The 20,256-nt window shown below is 67.4% G+C and overlaps 2 protein-coding genes across 14 annotated transcripts in view; one reads left to right on the top strand and one right to left on the bottom strand.

The window, feature by feature from the left end:
• Window positions 1–2,251, top strand: part of BAIAP2 (BAR/IMD domain containing adaptor protein 2) — a 66,786-nt gene extending 64,535 nt beyond the window's left edge. For all 4 annotated transcript variants that reach the window (XR_014140337.1, XR_014140336.1, XM_081804309.1 and 1 more), the window contains one exon: window positions 649–2,251. Coding sequence is in view for 1 of the 4 variants with exons in the window: in XM_081804309.1 (XP_081660435.1) it covers window positions 649–718 (70 nt within the window). In the remaining 3 variants the exon portion in view is untranslated. The remainder of the gene's footprint in view (window positions 1–648) is intronic.
• An 882-nt stretch (window positions 2,252–3,133) lies between these two features.
• Window positions 3,134–20,256, bottom strand: part of AATK (apoptosis associated tyrosine kinase) — a 30,760-nt gene continuing 13,637 nt past the window's right edge. For 5 of the 10 annotated variants that reach the window (XM_081804294.1, XM_081804297.1, XM_081804292.1 and 2 more), the window contains exons 2-14: window positions 17,812–17,945; window positions 14,951–15,098; window positions 12,691–12,770; window positions 12,117–12,235; window positions 11,867–11,954; window positions 10,990–11,123; window positions 9,712–9,796; window positions 9,513–9,634; window positions 8,036–8,185; window positions 4,946–7,565; window positions 4,683–4,839; window positions 4,329–4,514; window positions 3,134–3,237 (exon numbers count right to left, since the gene is read on the bottom strand). In XM_081804294.1, the coding sequence (XP_081660420.1) occupies window positions 3,197–3,237; window positions 4,329–4,514; window positions 4,683–4,839; window positions 4,946–7,565; window positions 8,036–8,185; window positions 9,513–9,634; window positions 9,712–9,796; window positions 10,990–11,123; window positions 11,867–11,954; window positions 12,117–12,235; window positions 12,691–12,770; window positions 14,951–15,098; window positions 17,812–17,945 (4,064 nt within the window). In that variant the 3' untranslated portion in view covers window positions 3,134–3,196. Of the gene's footprint in view, window positions 3,238–4,328; window positions 4,515–4,682; window positions 4,840–4,945; window positions 7,566–8,035; window positions 8,186–9,512; window positions 9,635–9,711; window positions 9,797–10,989; window positions 11,124–11,866; window positions 11,955–12,116; window positions 12,236–12,690; window positions 12,771–14,950; window positions 15,216–16,311; window positions 17,149–17,811; window positions 17,946–20,256 lie in introns of all 10 variants that reach the window. The other 5 variants (XM_081804300.1, XM_081804301.1, XM_081804295.1 and 2 more) reach the window with 4 other exon arrangements.

Raw genomic sequence — 20,256 nt, 5'->3', positions numbered from 1 at the left:
CTGTGAGGCCCAGGCTGGGTGCTGGTCTCTACTGCGCTCATCTCGTCCCATCTCAACCTCTTGTCTGGCCAGTCCGTCTGTCCGTCAGCTGTGGCCTCAGACCTGCGGGCATCGCTGCCCGTGTGCGTGCCCCCCCCGTGTGTCGTGTTGGCGTGGGACGGGCCGAGGCCCCCTGTCTGCAGCCAGCCGCGTTCCGGGACCCCGGGATGCATGGGCCGGGGTCGTGAGAGCTGCTGAGCTGTGTGTGTGTGTCGGCGTGTCTTTAAAAACGGGCCCGCTCCTGCTCTTGGGCGGGTGTCAGGAGCCTCCGGGGCCTTATGGGGCGGCTCACCAAGCCTGGGTGCAGGCCCATTCAGGACCACCTCAGGTTTCGGAGGAAGAACTGGCTCCTGGCCCACCGGGCCGCTCCCCACACCCCCACCCGCCCTGCCCCAGGAGGGCTGACAGCAGCAGGTGGGCGCATCGGCAGGCAGCCGGCCCCGCGGACAGCCCTGCCCCGGCTGTCCCCAGCAGGCTCCATCGCGGCCGTGCTCCGGGCTCAGAGGCTGGGCCCTCCGCGGGGCTGCGGGACCCTGGGGCGCACGCAGGGCAGCCCGGGAGGCACAGCGCCCCTCCCACGCTAAAGCCACTCTTCTCTTCTCTCCTCAGGAATCCCTTCGCCAACGTCCAGCTGAAGCCGACAGTGACCAATGACAGGTCTGCTCCCCTCCTCGGCTGATGGCCAAGTCCCCGCCGCTGCCCGCCAGGCCCCTCTTCTTCTCCTCCCCCACCCACACACACACCTCTTTTGTAACAGTCTGTGTGGTCCCTGTCTAGAGAATGTTCTCCTCCTTCCACGCCCTTCACCTGCCTGGCTCTGCCCCCACTTCAGTCTGGCCTGGGCTGGATCCCGGCCGTTTCTTCGGAGGTGGCCCCTGGGCCGTGGCCGAGGAGAGTGAGTGGGGCCGGCCCCAGAGCTGGGAGCTGCCCCCTGGGCGGTGCGGCCAGCCTCTCAGGCAGGCCCGCCTGGCTGTGTGGGCCGTGGCCCCCCAGGTGCAGGGAAGGGTGTTCGGTCAGCCTGTAGCCGGAAGGGGAGCCCGGCTCCCACACTGCTCGGAGCTCCCAAGTGTCTGGTCAATAAACAGGCTGACCCACCTGTGCCTGCCTGTGATCTGTCGGCCTGAGGGGGGCGGGAGGCCTGGGGCAGAGGAGCGGGGGGAGACCAACACCTTTCTCTGGAAGATGAATTTATTAGGAGCCCTCGACTGGGACTCTGCTGAGCCTCCCCACTCCTGCTGGCAGTTCTGGGGGGCCTCTCTGCCCCTCCCCACCCAAACCCCAGCCTCCCTCCAGAACTGGCTGCGGGGCCCCCAGCTCTCCTCCGCGTCCCTGGAGTGAACAGTGGGTGCCGTTGGCGGGGTGGGGGGTCCCCCACCAGCTGCTTCCACAGTATTTGTGGATGAAATACACTCCTGGTGACCAGCACAGTGACCAGCAGTCCCCATCTGAGGAGCCGTTCCAGGCAGCAGTCACCCCTCCCACCAGGCTCCTGAAGGAGGGGTTCAGCAGCCCTGATCTGACCGAAGTCTGTCCACAGCCCAGGAAGAGAAGCAAAAGGGGTCACTGGTAGGGCAGGTGGGGGCACAGGCCTCTGGCCTCGCAAGAGCTGGGCCAGGTGGGGTCTTAGGGCAGATGTTTGGGGTAGAGATGCACAGAAGCCCAGACTCCTCAAAAACCCTCTTGCCTGCCGCTCACCCTGCCCCCACCCCCGTGCTCTGGGAAGGCGAGGGGCAAGAATGTCCAGGGAGGTGTGTGGGTCCCCCCCACACAGGACAGGAAGAGAGGGCTGCTGCCGCCAGTCCCCTCCCCTCCCCAAGTCACTGTCCCCCCTCCACCGAGGTGTGCCAGGGCAGCTGGGGGGAAAGGGTGGCCGCCCTCTCGCATCCTCCCCTCCCGTGGTCAGGAGGGACTACCGTGCCCTGGGCAGACCTGGCAGCTGAGTCCCCACCTCAGCACCACCCAGGCCCCCTCCTGCCCAGCGCTTTATGTGCAAACCACAAAAGAAAACACACACTTAGCACGAAGGCTTTTTTTTTTCTTTAGCTTGATTTCTTTTAAAAAACAAACAAAAGAGGAACAAGAAAATCATTGCACCAGCATCCTAAGCCTCAAACTAATCAAAAACAAAAAACACAAACCCAAAACAAGTCCCCCACCCACACCCCCAAAGCAACAATAAACTTTACGTCTCTTTGGCAACAATAACTTAAAATCATCCCATTTCCATTCGCTCAGACAACAGCAGTTACAAAAATATTCCCTGTGCTGCCCTGCCCCCCGCTTCCCCCCAGCTCCACTCCTTCCCGTGCCCGCACTCCTGCAGGCAGAAGCCCCTCGCACTGTGGGGGTGCAGCCCCCCACTGTCCTTTCGCGGCTGGGCCGGTCTGGGCAGTGCCCTGGAGGGGGAGCTGGACATGCCAGCCAGCCACAGGCACCTCTAGAACAGGTGTGGCTGGGAAGCCCCCCACCTTTCAGGCTGCCCACCCTGACCCACCCGCCCAGGGTCCAGCAGCGGACTCAGGGGGGAGCTGGCCCAGACCACGCGGGGGAGGGAGAGTGTATGGGTCTAGCCGAGTCAGTGAAGGGAAACACAGCCACAGACTTTGAGGTAAGGGTGGTGGGGGGGGGGGGACACATAAGCCCAGGGTCCTCTTCTTGCATTGAGCAAACCCAGAACCAGGCAGAAGGGGCGAAGGGGGCAGAGAGGGGCCGTCCCAGCAGGCCTGTGCCCATTCTCTCACCTGGGGTGAGGACACAGTGTCCTGTAACTCCCCACACGAACTGGTGGGCAGGGCATGCAAGGCCCCCCAGCCAAGAGCAGGTCCCCTGGCCTCAGAAGCCAAGCAGCCCGTTAGCAGGGTCAGGGTGGAGGGGCAGCTGTAGGGTAAGGAGCTGCTCAGGCCTGAGGCTATAGGGCATCCCCAGCAGCTAGCAACAAACCCGAGCGTCCAGGGTAAATCCTGCCGCTGGGGCTTACAGGGCTGCCCCACCATCCAGTGCAGAGGCCTCTGGTCCTGCCCTGCTCCTCCAGAGTGCTGTGCGGGGCACCAAGGCGCTGGAAGCTGCTGCCGACCACCAAGACCAAGGTCCCCGCTCTCGGTCACCATCCTCGCTGGGAGCAGGACCAGCAGGGGCTCCAAGGAGGCCCACCTGGGCCTCAAGCCTCTTTACAGCTGCCCCCAGCACCTGCTACAGGGCCTGGCAAACAGGAGGGGCCACATGAGCATTTGGAGAGACACCGGGGACAGAGATTCCTGAGAGTCCCCTGCCCCAGGACTCCCACCTGACCTCCGTCCTTGGCCAAGGGGCCAAATGACCAGCTGGAGCTGCAGCCCTCGGGCCCCTTCACTGCAACGGGCCTGCCCATCTGTCTCCGTGGGAGCCGCACCCATTTCTCTCCCCACCGCTTCACCAGAGCCCAGGCCTGTCCCTCAAGCCCAACAAAACCCAGCAAATGCCCTCTGAGTCCTCCTTTTACAGGTGGGGAAACTGAGACCCAAACAGGACCACAAACGAGCCTCCTGGTGGCCTGCTTATCTGTTCAGGCATCTACTAAGGGTACGCTGTGTGCCAGCGATGAGCGGACGGGCCCTCCCCAGAGGCTGCAGCCACAGGCCATGGGGAGTGGAGGAGGGACTGAGTCCGCCCGGGGGACAGAACGATCTTGTTCTGGGTGAGCTTCCAGAGAAGCGTCGCAGGGATGCAGGGACGCACGCCTGTCAGGCACGTGGTGGGGGGCAGCCTGGCGGGGCAGCGCCCGCCTGGCCTAAGGCTCACGGGAAAGGAGCAGGGAGGGAGGTGTGAGCTGGGCCCCTCAGCCAGCCCCACCTGTGCCTCCAGGCAAGTGCCATGGGATCTGCGAGGGGCCGGGTCGGGCAGTGGGTGAGTCCAAAGCGCAGGCTGGGAAGGTTCCGGTGGCAGAGGCTGCTCAGGTTTGTGGGGGCTAAGGTCTAGCAGAGGGCAGAGTGGGGGGGCACTCCGGGTCCAGCCTGGTGCCTCCAGAGGAGAAGAGGGTGAGGTCTAAGGGCCAGGCCCCAGGGCCCCGACAGGTGCTGGGCCAGCCACTGGCGGTGGGGGGAGGCCCCTGCATCTCCCCAGAAGGCGGCCAGGACAGACAGGCCTGGGCGTGACCCGACCCCGCCGTACCTCAGTTTCCCTTTCTGAAAACCTTGTCCAGGAGATGGGAAATAATGAGCGCCGAGCCTGGGCTCCCGGCAGGTGACCTCCCGGCCGCCCTCTCCACTGCCCCGCCTCGGTGTCCCCTCCCGCCAGCCCCGCCGCAGCCTCACCTCCCACGGACCCGGCGTCCAAGTCCGAGACGTGCGTAATGGAGAAGCGGGACGCGGGCGCGGGCGACACGGTGAAGCGCGAGAAGGGGCCGGGCGCGGCCGGCTTGGGGGGCGCGGCGGGGGCGGGCAGGGCGGCCTCCGGGGCCGGCGTCGGCGGGAAGCCGTCGTCCCACGCGAACCCTCGGCCTGCAAGCCCACGGCGCAGTCACTCGCGTCGCGGACGTCACGGCCCCGCGCGGCAGGCCCGCCCCCCGCCCGTGACGTTGCACCCCCCGCCCTGACACCACACCCTCCCGGCAGGCCCCGCCCCCGCCCGTGAAGTCGCGCCCCGACAGGCCCCCGCCCCCAGCTCACCCTCTTCGGCCACGGAGGCCGCGGAGCCGTCGGAGGAGCGGTCCGCCCGGCGCGGCCGGCCGGGGGCGCCGGGGGTGCGGGGGCCGCCCGCCAGGAACGCGGGGGGCGACTCCTTGGCGCTGGGGAAGGGCTCCCCGAGCTCCCGGGTGGGGCTTTCCTGGAAGGTCAGAGCAGCACGTGGCCCGGGTCGCCAGCGGCTCCCACGGCTCCCCATCCCCTGGGGGACCCACATCCCCCGCGCAGAGCCCGGAGCGGCCGCCCACCTGGTCGAAGAGGTAGACGGTGACGTCGTCGAAGAAGGACACGGCTTTCTTCTTGCGCTCCAGGTCCTCGCAGAAGGCCTCAGACAACAGGCTGGGCATCTTGAGCAGGCTGCGCAGGTTGCGCGCGCTCTGGCTCTCGGCCACCACCACGGGCACCGGGGGCGCCTCCTCCTCGCTCTCCTCGCTGGGCTCCTGGATGCTGTAGCAGCGCAGCTCCTCATCCGACTCGTCGCTGTCCTCGCTGTCCTCCTCCTCCTCCTCCGCCCGGCCCTCCGGGTCTGCGGGCAGTCCCGGCGAGGCCAGGCAGAGTGGGGTTCTGGGGGCGCCGGGGCCCCCCGTCTGATCCTGCTGGGCTGGCCCAGAAAGCAGTCCTGGGGCCTCCTGGAGGTCCGGGCGGTGGCTCTCTGAGCTCAGTGGGACTGGGGTCAGCAGGAAAACCTTGGAGCGCTGGGGGCTGGGCCCTGGAGGCCCTTGCGCAGGGCCTTGGGGCCAGGGAGGCTCCAGTCTAGGGCTCTCTGGGCAGGTGCTGCTGGGCTCTGGAGAAGAGTTGTCTGGCGGCGGCAAGAGCAGCGGGGGCACCTCCCTGGGGCCAGTGCCCTGTGCCCCCCCGGGAACCCCAGACTCAGGGGAGGGCTGTGCGGACTGCAGCCCAGGGCTCTCCAGGTCCAGCTCTAGCCTGCGGGCCAGGGCACATCCTCCCTTCTCCTGGGGGCCCGAGGTGGACTCGGGCTCCGTATCGAGGTCGGAAAAGTAGGCTGAGTCACGGTAGGGGTTTTTCTCGCCAAGGCTTCCAAGGGAGGTGGAGAGCTGAGTCTCGGGCCCGGGGCTCTCACCCTCAGAGACCAGCTCCCCAAAGGCCTCGGGCTCACAGGGCTCATGTGCTTCCTTGAGCACAAACTCAGGGGACTCGTAGTTCTCCGTGTCATAGCCACTGTCCAGGGCTCGGGGCTGCCCGCCAGGAGTGCCAGTAACTGACGGGCTGAAGACCTCACAGCCACCACCATCGCTGGCGGAAGGTGGGATATCCAGGGAGTCCACGGAGTCGGGGGTCCCCACCTGCTTCTGCAGGGAGCGGAAGGCCGGCGTCACGTCCGGCTTCTCCGCTGGAGGGCCATCACTGGACAAATTGCCGGGAGTGGCCTCTGTCATGTCCTTGCCCTCACTGACTGGCTCTTCCAGCTCAGGGGAACCAGTGCAGCTGTCCAGGCCCTGGGCTACCTCAGAGGCAGCCTCCCAGCCGCCAGCAGGCACGGGCAAGGCAGGCAGGGCGGCGAGGCCACTGGCCTCCTCGGCAGGAAGCAGGGCTCCCTCTTGGGACGGGGCTGGGATGGAGGGAAGGGGCCGTTGAGGTCTGGCAGAGCCCTCAGCCTCCTCAGCAAGCCTGGGCTCTGTCTGGGGGCTGTCACCCCAGCTTATGGCCGCCTGTGTCCGGGAGGATGGCACCAGGCAAGTGGCAGGTGCCAGGCCCCCAGCAGGACACAGATGAGGGAGGCCCAGGCAACGGCCGAGCTCCTGGCCAGAGGAGGCCCCCTGTGGCCCAAGGAGAGGCTCTCTGGTGTCCTCCAGGGCCAGGGGACAGCCCAGCTCGGGGACGGCCTGTAGGGTGTGGTCTGTGCTGGGGCAGCAGCCCATGCAGCCACCCACATATCCCGGGTCCCAGGAACCTGGTGCCCGGCTGCCACTGTTGTTGTTAGTGGACACGTTAGAACTCCAGTGTCTGCGCTGGGCAGCCCTGCATTCCTCCGCCTCCCCCATCTCCTCCCCACCCGGGGACAGCTGGGCCCCAGAGCTCCCCGAGGGGGATGTGCCCAGCGGGTCCTCCAAGAAGGGTGGGCAGAAGGCAGCTGAGCCCCAGTCGCCGTCCTCCTCCCTGGGCTCCGCCGGCATGAGGGTCCCCCGTGAGGGAGAGCTCAGGGTGCGGGGCGGGCCCCGGGCATGGCTCCCGTGCAGGTAGTAGTCACAGTGGCCCCAGGGCCCCCCAGGGGGCGGCTCCACGGCCAATGAGGCGTCCGCGCTGCCCTCAGAGTCGTCCTGGTCAGCGCCATTGGGGAGCAGGTCCACGGCGTGGGGGCCGGGGGTGCAGCCGGCGCAGTCAGGATCGTGGCCAGCGGCGGGTGTGGGCTCCTCCAGCCGGATGAAATACTCGCTACCCACCGAGGGGCTGTGCGCGCTGAGCACGGGCACCACGCCCGGGGGCGCGCCGTCGGGGGCGCAGAGCTCCTGCGGGCGCGCGGCGCGGCTGGGGCTCGCTGCGCCCCCTGGCGGCGGGAAGGCCTCGGCCCCGCGGCCCGCTTCCCACTTGTACTCGAAGTTGAGGCCGCGGCTCGTCTCCGTCACCGTCAGCACGTCATCCCCGTCCGCATGGAAGCCGTCGCCCGCGAACTGCTCCAGCAGCGGGAAGGACGAGGCGGCCGCAAGCTCGCCCGCGCCCCCCAGAGCCAGGCCTGCGAGCCCGGGGCCCGCGCCACCCCCACCCGGCCGCAGGGAGCGCCAGCGCCGCTCGAACTCTTCCTCGGCCTCAGTGGCGCCCTTGGCGCAGAGGTAGGACAAGAGCAGGTGCACCTCCTCGGCCGTGGGCCGCTGCTCAGGCTGCAGCCAACAGAACTGCATCACCTCGTACCTGCGGGAAGGAGGCCCTGGGCTCAGCCCAGCGGGCCCCGCCCACCCCCAGCCCCACCCCCCACCCCGGCGCGGCCCAGCCAGGACCCCAGTCCCCGGAGGGATGAGCAGACCGCCCTCCGCAGGAAGGGCTCGTCCCCTTCCACTCAGAGTCCCTTAAGGACAGGGAAGAGAACCTCCAACTTGTTATGGGAGACCCCAAATCTTCCAAGGTGGGCTCCGAGGTTTGGGAGCCCTCAGTGGGCGGAGCACCCTTCTCAGCTCATCTCCACCCCTGGCTGCAGGTGAGTTTGTGTTTGGGGTAAAGAGACCGCTTCCGCGGGGGACAACAGGATAGGTCCCAAAGGTCACTGCTGGCCAGAGGGGAGCCAGCGTGAGCCGGAAACCCAGGCGGTCAGACTCAGAGCACCCCCTTGGTCTTGCCCTTCCTGCTGGGGCCCCTGCACCCGGCCTGGCCTCACAGGTCCTCACCAGCGGTCGGACAGAGTCAGCTGCAGCTGGGGCTTGGGGAGCTTGAGCTGCTGCTCCCGGACGGCGTAGGCCAGCACCTGCCGGTCGGAGTGCTGAGGGTAGGGTTGTGCGCCCAGCTCAAAGAGCTCCCAGATGCTCACGCCCAGGGACCTGCCGAGGTGACAGCCATCAGGGGGGATCTCAGAGCCTCGGCCACCACAGGGCAGCTCCCGTCATCACACCGGCATCCTAGGGACGCCCCTCCCAAAGGACAGCCCCTTCCTTCCGTCAGCTGGCAGGACACGCCCCCCCGGCGAGGCCCAAGTCTGTGCCCGGGTCATCTAGGCAAATAAAAGCCACACAGGCCTTTCCACAAACCCAAGTCCATTCACTTGCTCACGTATTCACTCCACAGCCACGGTGAAGGCCAGACACCGTAGCAGGGCTAACAGCTACCGGGGTGAAGCTCCCAGTCCTAGGGTACCGGTGGTGCCAAGGCCGTGAGGCTGAGGGAGGGTGGGCCCAGGGAATGGGCAGGGGCAGCCAGAGCATGCAGGGTTCCGTCCAGTGTGCTTCACCCAGCTCCCTGGGACCCCACCCAGGCTGTCCCGGGAGACCGGGAGCACGAGGAACAGATCAAATGTGGCAACAGACGAGTCAGGTGGCCTGGACCAGAGCCGTTTGGAGGACCCCCGTCAGCGTGCAGCAGGCCGGGCCAGTGGGGGAAGCGAGGGGATGGAGCGGTGATGGACTGTGGGTAAAGGCCTCGGGTGTGCTCAGGAAGGAGGGGGGTCCACGGATCCAGGCTCTGAGGGCTCACTGGGAGCAGAGGGACACCAGACGGGCCTGGGGAGCTGGGCAGCAGGTGGGGTGGGGAGGAGAGGCTAGTCAGGGACGGAGACCACCATGGCAGAGCCCCCGGAGGCTGAGTACTGGGTCTGAGTGCCCCCTCTGTGCCCTGCTTGGCTCTGGGTGCTCAGGATGGGGGGGCGCCTCCAGATTACGGTCACAGGAGCGCTCCAGCCCCCTGCGCAGAGAGCAGGTGCCACGCTGAGGCCCCACGTCTCATCCGGAGAGCCCGTTCCACTCCCAGCGGGCTTTCCAACCTGAACGTGTACTCGGACCCTGGCGACTTTGGGTGTCAGGGGATCCCGGGAGGGGCAGGCCCATGGGCCACTGGTACCAGGCAGCTGCAGGTGGCCCCAGCAGCCCCATGAACTCCCCTGGAGCCAGAAGTAACCACCTCCCACAGAGCAACGAGGCTGGACAGATAAGCGGGTCATCGCACAAGTAAGGCAGGTGGGGCTCGGGGCCTGCTGCCCGGCGGGCCTGCGGGCCCCGTGCCTTCGCCGGACATGCACGTGCATGTAGCCCAGCAGCCGCAAGGTCCGGCGGCACTGGACGACAACCAAGGCAAGGCCTGCGTGCGTGTCCCTGCAGCGCCCCTGGGGCCCTCACTCCCCTCCCGGCCCCCACTCGCCGCCCGGCTCTCACTCACCACACGTTGCTGGCCTTGGTCTGGTCCACCACCAGCAGGTTGCAGTGCACCTCGTCCACCAGCTCGGGCGCGATCCAGCGCAGCGGCACCCACAGCTGGTCGGCCGTCACGAAGTAGTCCTCCTGCGGGCACAGGGGACAAGGCTACCACGGGCTGCCGGGCGCTGGCCCTGACCCCCAGCTCGGCCCCGCCGCCTTACCCTGTATTTGCCGTGGGACAGGCCGTAGTCGCCGATTTTCACTGTCAGGTCGGCTGTGAGCAGGCAGTTCCTCAGGGCCAGGTCACTGGAGGGCGGGAGGGTGGGGGTCAGTGGCAGGGCCAGGCTGGGGGCATCCGGGGCACAGAGGGGCTGGACCGCTTGTCGCCAAGGGCATTGTCACGAGTGGGCGGGAAGGGGCATCTGAGCGGCAGCCTGTCCGCCCGTGGCCCCAGGCCCTCGCCGGGCACCCGGTGCGCTGGAGGGCTCACGTGGACAGGGCCTCAAATGTCACAGTCCAGAAGAGGCCGGAGCGTGCCACGGGGCCCTCAGCGAAGGCACGGCCCTCCCATTGCTGGACCTCCCTCCTGACCTCAGCCGTTGCCCCTGCTTCTTTCCCACCAGCCCGCTAAGCCACCCCTCGGAGGCGAGCCAGCCAGGGACACTGCAGTCCTTCTTCCCGCCCACTATCCCCTCACCCTCAGCAGTGGGGACACTGAGATCCCAAGTCTCCCAGGGGATCCTGACCCTGTCCGGCTCACACAGGGCTGGGCCCCCCTCCTGTCCCAGGACAGGGTAGAGGCGGGGAGTGACGCCACCCCCACTGCAGGACAGTGGCTGGCCTTGGGCTGCGGGCCTCTCCCCTGCCTGCTCGGCGGCCACAGGGCTGTCTGGGGGCCCAGGGCACTACGGCAAACGTGGGGTCAGCGCACATCCGCCAGGGGCCGCGGACGGGCCTGTGCTCGGGGCTGGGTGGGCCCGGCGGGCAGGTCGGGAGGCTGGCAGCTGCCCTCTTCAACAAAATCACTGATGCTGGAGTTACATGTGTCATCACTCAGCACCAGGATGTTGTTGGGGAGGACGGCCCGTGCGGCGTCCGGGGGCACCAGGACGTGGCTGGGGAGGGCGGCCCGTGCGGCGTCCAGAGCTGGCGGGGCACCCTGGTCCATCTGGGCCAGGGTGGGAAGCAGGACAGAGCCAACCCGCCCCCGGGGGGGCCTACAGGACACAGAGGCGAGCAGGGGCCAGTGTGGGGCCACCGGGTGGCTCTGGCCGCCCCGGGGTCAGAGGATGGGCCTTGGGCCTGACGTCCTGCCGAAGCAGGTGTCCGCCGCACCCCCTCGCCCCCGTCTGTCTTCCATTTCAGCAGATGCCTTCGCACCGCGGTCCCTAAAGGCTGAATAAAGACGAACCCAGCGAACCCTCACACAACCCCCAAGGCTGGTGCTGTTTGTGCAGGGGCAGAGGCCGCAGAGAGCCAGCAGCCCCGCCCCGCCTCACCTGTGCACGTAGTTGTGACGATGCAGGTGCAGGACCCCACAGGCCAGCTCGCAGGCCATGCGCTGCAGGGTGAGGGGGTCGGGCGCCATGGACTCCGCCACCCGGCAGCTTCGCAGGTAGCCCTTGAGGTCCCCCTGCCAAGAGGGGCGGCATCATCACCGGCCGGCGGGGAGCAGGGACCCCGTAAGCCCGCCACCCCACCCCTCCCTCCCCACATAGGGCCTGCTCACAGCGGCCCCCCCCACCCTGAGTCTGCCCCCCAGCACAACCCCACGGGCAGAGGGCGCTTTCTCTGCGGTCCCTGCAGACCACGTCCTGGGTACAGACCACCGGGCCCATGTGCCTGCCAAGCAGACAGGCCACATGAGCAGCGACGCCGAGCCTGGTGGGAGCACGGGGCAGAGGACCCGGCGGCCCGCTGGCGATCCCCGACCTGCTGACACCGCCCGGCTCCAGAAAGGGCCCAGCCGTCCTGGGGAAGCCCCAGGAGGTCACGGCAGCAGACAGTGGGGGCCCGGGGGGCATCTTGCAGGTGGTGTCATGCCCCCGGGAGTTAAACAGGCCACGTGAGGCCTAGGAGGCGGAGGTGAGCGGCTCACAGGAGAGCCTCTCTGCCCTGGACAGGCGGCTGGGCTGACCCTGGAGTGCAGCGGGGTCGCGGACGCAGCAGCTGAGATTACCGCGCAGGCCGCCTCGAGGAGGCGGCGGGGCGTGCCCCAGGTCCCACTGCGGGGGGAACGTAAGGGCCACAGGATGGGGACGAGGGCTCCCAGCTCAGCCGATCAGCCTCGTGGGGAGGCTGGGCCCTCCTGCTGAGCAGCCTGTGCCGGGGCGGGGGCGGGGGCGGGGGGGGCCGGTGCAGGGGGGCGGCACTCACCATGGGGCAGAACTCCATCACCAGCAGGTGGGGCGTCGCCTCCGCGCACTGCGCCAGGCACTGGATCAGGTTGCTGTGCTGCAGGGCCCTGAAGGAGCCAACAGGCGGCCCTCCTGACTGGGACTCAGGGCAGGAGGGGGCGGGCGGGCGGGGAGGGGGCTGGCTCTGCAGGGGTGGGGGAGGAGCAGGACAGCACAGAGCTTGCCTTTGTTCCCAGGGCCCCCCACGAGCCCGCCCAGGGGCCACCCACCTGTAGGGCTGCGCCTCCTCCAGGAACTGCGCCTGCTCCTGCACACTTGCACTGGCCTTCAGCTCCTTCACCACCACCTGCGTGCTACTGAGGCCCGAGTTCACCTCCCCCAGGAACACCTGTGGGGGCGGGCGCAGCCTCCATCCCTGCTCCTCCTCGCTAACCCCCGCCCAGCCCCGAACCTGGAAGCCTCGCTTTGCCCCTCTGCAAGAGGGGTTCCCCTCCCGGCCGTAACATTCTCTCTTGTGTGGTCATCCCGAGGCCCCCAGCTGTTCTCAGCTCTCTCTGGGGGTCTGCCGTGAGGAAGAGGGGACCCCCAGGCTGGGGATCAGGGAGAAGCCAGGGCGAAGACACTGTCCCCCAACCCAGCCCTCTCAGAGGTGCCTCCCAGCATCTGATCCCAGGGCCTGCACAGAAGGGACATCCCAGGAGGGGACAGCAGGAAACGGGACCCCAGGGCTGGGGCAGCCCCCAGGAGAAGCAGGTCTCCACCCTGCCCCTCTGCCTGCCAGGCAAGAGAGGGGGCCCGCGGTGTCAGCATCCCCCATCCCCCTACCCAGGGTCAGCAACTCACCTTCCCGAACCAGCCGTGGCCCACCTCCTCCAGGTACAAGAGGCTGTGCCGGCCCAGGTCTGTGGACCTGAGGAGCTGCACTGTAACAGGGCGGGGGGCTCAGGAACCCCAGGTCGGGCTGTCGCTGCCCCCATCTGCCCTTCCCGGGCCCCTCCAGAGGCTGCCCACTCAGCCTGTTCAGGGGAGCTGCCCTAAGCCCCCCAGAGTGGGGCCACGGCTGGGGACTACCATCAGGAGCCGGGTCCCTGTTGCCCCAGGGAGCCGTGGGCCTGCACGCCGCATCCGGGCATCTTTCTGGGTGGGTGTGGGAAGGCTGGTCCCTAAACTACAGGGACACGCCAGGCTGAAGACGACGGGGCCTGGAGCCAAGATCGGCGCACAAGGCAATGCCAGGCGGGCAGTGTGGCCGGGGCCAAGCCGGTGGGGAGGAGGGCACCCGAGCGGCCCGTCCCCTCACCCTTGCCACAGGCTGGCATTCCAGCACCAGGCTCACCAAAGGCTCCTTTGTCGGAGGCTGCTTGGCACAGCCCTGTACGGAACACACTGGGCCCATTCTCCTGCAGCCTGAGCTGGGTGAGGTCAGCAGGGAGGAAGGGTCAGCGAGGGCCCCGGAGGAAGGGCCAGGGCTGCCGAGCCCACTCACGCCCCGTGCCCCAGGGATTCCCCGAATTCTGCTCCCACGCCAACCGCCCTGAGGGCATAGGGGGACAGGGCTGGGCCTAGAACGCCAGGAGCACCCCAGGGATGGGGGGCTGGTCCCGGGGAATGTTGACCTTGACGCTGAGTGGTATTTAGGGGGGTCCCACTGGGCCCTGAGCCTCAGGGTTCCTCCCCCTGTACTATCCTCCACAGTCTCGAGGGGTGGCCCTTGTCACTCAGGTTTTTAACCCTTGACGTCCACGTGGGCTGTCCCCCCACATCACCTGAAATCTCTCCCCTCCCCAGAAACGGGGTACCCTACAGATCTGCGACATGAGCTACAGAAATGGAGAAAGCAAGCAGTTGCTGCTGTCTCCTGGCCCCGGATCCCCACCCTCAGGGACAGCCCCCTGAGGGGTGGGAGAAGCCTGGGTCCCGGACACTGCCTGTGGGCAACAGGCCCAGGCTGGGGGGGGACCAGTGTCCCCTGGGATGAGCCCCGGCTCCCCACTAGTGACCAGTGTCCAGGGTCGGCACAGGCCCAGAGACCCCCCACGGCCATCCAGGAAGGTCCCGGGGCCTCCTGCAGCAGCATGCCTCCCTTCAGGGGTTTAGGGGCTGTTTAGCTATGCACATGCCCTCGAGCCCCAGGCCCTGGCTCCTGCCTGACCGCTGATGTCCCCCCCAGGAGACACTGGCTGGACAGTGGGGGGTGACACCCTGGTGGCCCCGGGGGCTGCTCTGAGGACCCAGACCAGGGCCTTGATGACGTCCGGGCTTCCGAGTGGGCAGCATCCAGGTCATGGGCCTGAAGGTGTGGAACCGAGCAGGTGGGAAGGGCCTGCCCATCATCAGCACCACAGGTCTGGTGCCCCCTAAGCCCCCGCAGGGCCTGACGCCTTCCCTCGGTGCTGTGGGAGGGGCTGGGGGTCAGCACGGGCCTAGCCTAGGAGCTTCCAGGGAGAGGACCTGAGATTAGGCTGCCACGGAAGCCCCACCCCCACAGCGAGAGGTTCCCACAGCACCAGCCTCAGGAAGATGGGTTCAAAGGCCAGCCGGACACTGACCTCTACTCTCTCAAGCTTGGACCCACATCTGCCCTGCGGGTGGTCACCCTGGTTGGGGGCGGGCGGAGGGGGGAGAGCCCAGGATGGGGAACAAATGGGAGACAGGGCAAGGAAGCCATGGGAAGAGGCCCCTGCCTGCTCCCCAAGGCCCAAGTCAAAGGCCCATTCAGGGCCCTTCCCACAGAGGGGGCCCCAAGGAGCCCCTCCTCCCTGAGTAGGTGGGTCCCGCCCACTGGGCACAATGGAGCCCATGTCCCCGCGTAGCCGGCGCTGTGGGGGTTGTCTGGGGTCCGGAATCCAGGGACAGCAGAGGAGTCCCTTGTCCCTGGTGCTCGGACTGCCCCTTTGCACAGCAGCCCCTAGGTGGGGGAGGTGGCTGGCAGAAGGCTGACCCAAGCCTGTCCACAGTGCCCCTGCTCCCACCAGAAGGGGGCACCTCCCAGCCCTTGGCCGCCCTCTCCCTGGGAGCACTGACTGCTGAGTCCGGAGGCCAGGCCAGACCCTGAGTCACTCCTTGTGCTCACCGCCCGGGCCTCTCTGGGGGGTTCACTCACCTGAGCGCCCCGGCTGCTTGGCCATGGGCAGGGAGACCTCGGTGAGCGGCAGGACATACACGTCTGGCCTGTTCTGAGCCCCTGTCGCAGGGGAGCCCTGTGCCGAGAAGCCGGCGGCGTACTCGTCCCCCTCGGCATTCTCAAACTCCTGCAGCGGTAGGTGGGCGCCCGGCGGGCAGTTACTCCAGCGCTCCAGGGATTGGGGGGCAGGGCCGACGGGTGCAGGCCCAGCTCAGAAAGGACCGAGCTCTCACCTCTTCTGGAGCTGGGGGTGGAGCGGGCTGGGAGCCTGACCCAGAGTTGGGGCACCTGCTAGCCGCCCCTTCCCCCCAACCTCTCACTGCTCAGGGCAGAGAACGCACCCCGCTCCCAGCCCCCTTCCCCCCAGAGGCACCAGCCGTCCGGAGGGCCAGAGAGCTGGCCTTTGTCCTGCGTTGATTGTAGGGGAGGGTGATCTTCCACCCAAAGGCATGGGGAGGGGGGCCTCAAGCGCGGGGGCACCTTGCCCAGCCCAGCCCACCCCCAACAGCAGGCAATGCTGGCCCACATGGGCAGGGGTGGGGCCCGAGGCAGGAGACCAAGAGGCCCATCCTGTCTGCCCCAACTCCTCTTTGCCACCCCTCCCCTCAACAGCCAGTGATCCCAACCTCAGAGTCAGGGCTGGGGAGCGGGAACAGGAGCTCCATCACCCACCCCCCAGCCTGCCCCTTCCAGACAAGGAGCATTCCTGAGTGCCCAGAACAAGGAGCCCTCCCCCGTCTCCAACCCTAGGCCAGGCACCCACAGCCCTCCACAGCCATCTGCCTGCAGGCTGCCCTGGACCTTGACCCAGGCGGGGTCTGCTCCCAGGGCTCCTTAAGAGCCTGGCCCTGCAGCCTGGGGCTGGGCCCTACCTGGCCGGACTGCTATTTTGAAATGCGGCTGGTGCACCTGTCTATGGGGAAGACCCATCCCCCCAGGTCCAGAGCACACTCCAGAGGAGAGCCAAAGTCTCATAAATCCTCTCCTACTGAAACAAGAGCAGCTCCCATCCCTGGAGCCCACAAGCCCGCTGCCCAGGTGGGGAAACTGAGGCCCAGAGCCCTCCCCCTCATGTGGACAGATGGGTGGACGGGGAGCCAGGGGGCTTAGGTTTGTCCCTCGGCCCTGCGTGCCCCGGGGATGCTCCTTCCTCCCAGAAGCCCTCTGCTGGCATCCCTGTGGGCCAGTCCTGGTCCCTACCCAGAGAGGGGGAAGGGGACCAGTGCCTGCGATGCTTCCCCTCACCGGGGCCCGGAGCCCACCCTTGGGGCCCTGGGGTATCCGCAGCAGCTGCAGCTCCATCCGCTCCCATCAGACCCGGCCCTGGCCCCGGCCCATACCTGACGGTGCCGCCTGGCAGCCCGCCGGATCGTGCCAGCAGAGCGGGCGATCAAGTAGGACAGCGTGAGCATCGCCGCCCGGACCCTTCACCCGGCAAGCTCCACGGGGGTGCCCAGCCCTGGGCCCCCAGAGACCAGGCCAAGCCCCTGGTGCAGGCAGGCCCGCCCACCCAGGCGCGCTGGGGCTGGAATGTTCTGGGCACCATGTTCTCCAGGAGGTGAGGAGGGCACGGGTAGGAGGGGCCGGGGCTGGCCTTTGTTTGGGGCCTTGTTCTCGCAGCGCCCTGAGGGGGGGCTGACCTATACCAGGTCCCCCACGCCCACCCCCATGACCTCGCAGCTCTGGCCCCAGGATCCTGCCGGGCGCGCCGCGGTGTGCCTGCAGGTCAGGAAGACAGCTTCCGCAGGGCAGGGCGCAGGGAACATGGGCAGGGGCACAGACCCCGCAGTCCCCAGGGCCACAGCCCTGCCATGGAGCCACTGAGGATCTGGGAGGGCAGCCTCTGCAGGCCCCCTCTGTGACACAGCGCTCCGGAGCAGAGGGGCTGTTTCTCTAAACTGGGAGTGACACGGCTGGGGCGTGGGCCACTTAGTATGGACGTTGATGGGGGCCACAGGACGGCCCGCCCCTCCTAAATTCACCAGGCCCGGGAATCTGCCCTCCAGCTGTGGCGGGGGGGGCGAGGGACGGGCATGGAATGACCACAGGCCAGCGCACTGTTTGCTAAGTCGGCAAGAACTCAGCCCACGTGGGCGGGGGGGGCGGTGGATGTTGCCTCTGGTCGGGGTTCTCAGCCGCCAACTTCTCCGCCTGGTCCTCCCCTCTCAGAGCTGCAACTGGACATTGGGGGGCAGCCCCCCAGGGATGCCCCTCAGCCACCATCCTCAGGAGGGGCCTCAGCCCTAGAATCCAGCCCAGGCCCCTTGGGAATGGAATCCGGGGCGGGGGCAGACTTAGTGAAGACAGTGCATTTAGCCGAAGCTCCGTCACCCCGGAAGTTCCTAGAACCGGCACACAGCCCCCTCCCTGTGGGGTAAAAGACGCCCAAAGGAAGGTGACTCCAGCAGGCAAGGTGGTTTTTTGTGTGGGGGCAGCATGTCTGGGCAGCTGCTGGTTCGAGTAATTGGGGGCACTTCTTCCACCAGGAAGTCAGGGGCCTCCGGGGAAGCGAGCTCCCTCCCACGCCGGCTCAGGAACCCCCGGGGCCCCCTGCAAGAAGGCCCATCCTCACTGTCCCGGAGTGCCCAAACTGTGCACAGCACTCAGAGGTCACGCCCACACAGAGAGGACCCAAAATGGGGGAGATAGTGGGTGGGGGTCCCTGAAAGCCTCCAAGCCCCTCCTGCTCGCAGTAGCCCCCAGGGGAGAGGCTGTGGGGTCCCAGGTCTATATGGTCTGCAGGTGACTCCAGGAGGGGGGAAGCTCAGCACTGAGTGGGCACAAGAGGGCCTGACTCTTGGGATCCCGTCCACATCCCCCTCGGACCCCCCAGCCCTCACCTTGAACCCGATGCCACCCTTCTTACAACACAGACAGGCCAACATGAGGGCGATGACAGTGAAGAGCCCGGAGAAGGACACGGCCACCACAGCCAGGGAGGACGACCAAGAGAGCTCGCTGAGGGGGGCGCCGTCTGCCAAGGAAGAGGGGGTTACAGGGCAGACTCCACAGACCTGCTCCCCCATGCTCACCCTGACCCAGCAGCTGCACCCAGGGGCCAGCCGAACCCCTGACTCCCCAGCCCACCCAGACTCACAGAGGCCTGAACCTCAGCACCCTGACCCCTTGCTCTGAGACCCGCCACATCTGCCACCCACGGCCTGGTCCCCAGGCTCAGAGCAGGTGGACCTGCAGAGCCGCCCCCGCAGCCCTAGCCTGCAGTTCCCAGAATGGCCACTGGGCGCCGCTCTGGCCTCACTCAGAGGATACGGGGTTGGCAAAGCGGCGGAGCCTCCCCAGGTCCCAATTCTGGGGCTCACAGACACCCCTCCATGACGTCAGGGTCTCGGGGCCATGGGAAATTGCCCTCCACGTCTCTTCTAGACTCTGGTCACCCCGCCTCCCCAGGGGCGGTCACCTTGCCAAAGCTCTGAGTGCGGTAAACCCTGCAAGAACCCCAAGGGGCCAGGAGGAAGACTGGGCCCCGCTGAGTGGGGGAGATGTCGGGGCTGGCCGCATGCCAGGCTCTGTGTGACCGGGGCTCAGCGCCCTGAGACAGGAGGGTTGTCTGGTCCCTGAGGCCACAGGGATCCCACTGTCCCCAAGAAGGGGGCACCACACTGGCTGGGCACAGAGTTCCTGCATGCAGCCTGGCACGTCCAAGTTACCCTCCTGCTGAAGTGACCACCAAGGGCCCCCCTGATGCTGTTTCTGTCCTGGGAACAGCGGGGACTCCCCCTCCTGCAGCACCAGGTCCACAAGAGCCCCCGCACAGCTGACCCTCACCAAATGCGGGAACAGAGGAGCCCGGACAGCATGACAGGCTCCCCGACGCGTAAGGATGGCCCCCGAATTAGGGCTCTGGGCCGCCCCCACCCCCCAGCTGAGCCAGGGCTTCGGGGAGCCCGGCTCGTCTGCTGCTCACCAGATAGCCCAGGTGTAGACAGAGGCAGGCCAGCCCCTCCTGTCCTGTCACGCTGGCTGAAGTGCACGCCCTGCCCCAGAGACCTCTGTCTGTCCATCCTCCGTGTGGCCCCTGGAGGTTTTCTGCCTTCCCACCAAGCACCCCCATAGCTGACCCCTCAAGACCCCGCCACCCAACCCAGCACACCTGCCATGCCAGGCCCATCAGTTCAGGTCAGACCTGGTCTCAGCGAGACCTCATGGGGTCCTAACTGGCCACTGAGGTGACCCCCCAGGCCTGTCCCCGCTGGACAGGAAGAAATGAAGGCTCAGCGAGAGCGAGGAGCCTGCCTAAGGTGGCACAGCTGACCCCTGACTGATGTGCTTCTGCTCCCGGGCCTTCTGCACACACACAAGAAGCCAGGGCTGCAAGCTAAGCTATCTGGGAGGGCTGCCTGGAGGCAGTGTGAGCCTGAGGGCCTAGAAAGATGGCAAGCACAACCTAGACTCCTGCTCAGGTCTCCAAGCCCGTTCCCTACACCCACACACAGGGAAGAGGGGCCCAGGTAGTTGGGGCCGGGCAGGGCTGGGGGGCAAGGAGGACAGGGTCACCGTGGCAAGGGAAACCAGCTCAGCCTGCCCCAGGGGGAGACCCGCATGGAGGGCAGCCACAGGCCATGTCCCCGTGCCCAGAGGGGCCCAAGGCAGATACCCTCACAGGGCCTCTGAAGGCCACCTGGGGTGTGGGTGTGTGGAGGTCCCTCACTGGGCTCCCACACCGCACAGCACACAGCCCACAGGTGGCGGCCCACTGCGAGTCCGCCCAGGGCCGAAGAGCCCCAGCTCCCCGCACCCCAGGAAGCAGCCAGTGCTCAGGGATGCAGCCCTGCCACAGGGATCCATCGGGGGTGCAGCACACGCCCCTCCCACTGCCTCCACTGCACACAGGCTCCTGCACTCCCTCCCCTGGCAGGTTCTGGAGCCTGGGGCCGGTCTTCTGGCCCACTGGGCCCTTGAGGATGGCAGCAGGCACCATGGTCCAACACCGCCTAGCCCTCAGGGCTACGCAGACTGCTGCTGGGCAGGACTACCTCAGGAGGCCCAGCCTCAGCCTCCACTCTCGGTCTCTGCCCTTGGCCTCCAGCCTCAGCCTCCACCCTCAGCCTCTGTCCTTGGCCTCCAGCCTCAGCCTCCACCCTCAGCTGTCCTTGGCCTCCAGCCTCAGCCTCCACCCTCAGCCTCTGCCCTTGTCCTGCAACCTCAGCTTCCACCCTCAGCCTCTGCCCTTGTCCTGCAGCCTCAGCCTCCACCCTCAGCCTCTGCCCTTGGCCTCCAGCCTCAGCCTCCACCCTCAGCCTCTGTCCTTGGCCTCCAGCCTCAGC

This window comes from Leptonychotes weddellii, chromosome 15 (genome assembly GCF_054177405.1).
Source record: "Leptonychotes weddellii isolate Sample4059 chromosome 15, ASM5417740v2, whole genome shotgun sequence".
NCBI lineage: Eukaryota > Metazoa > Chordata > Mammalia > Carnivora > Phocidae > Leptonychotes > Leptonychotes weddellii.
This window is presented reverse-complemented; position numbering and strand designations above follow the sequence as displayed.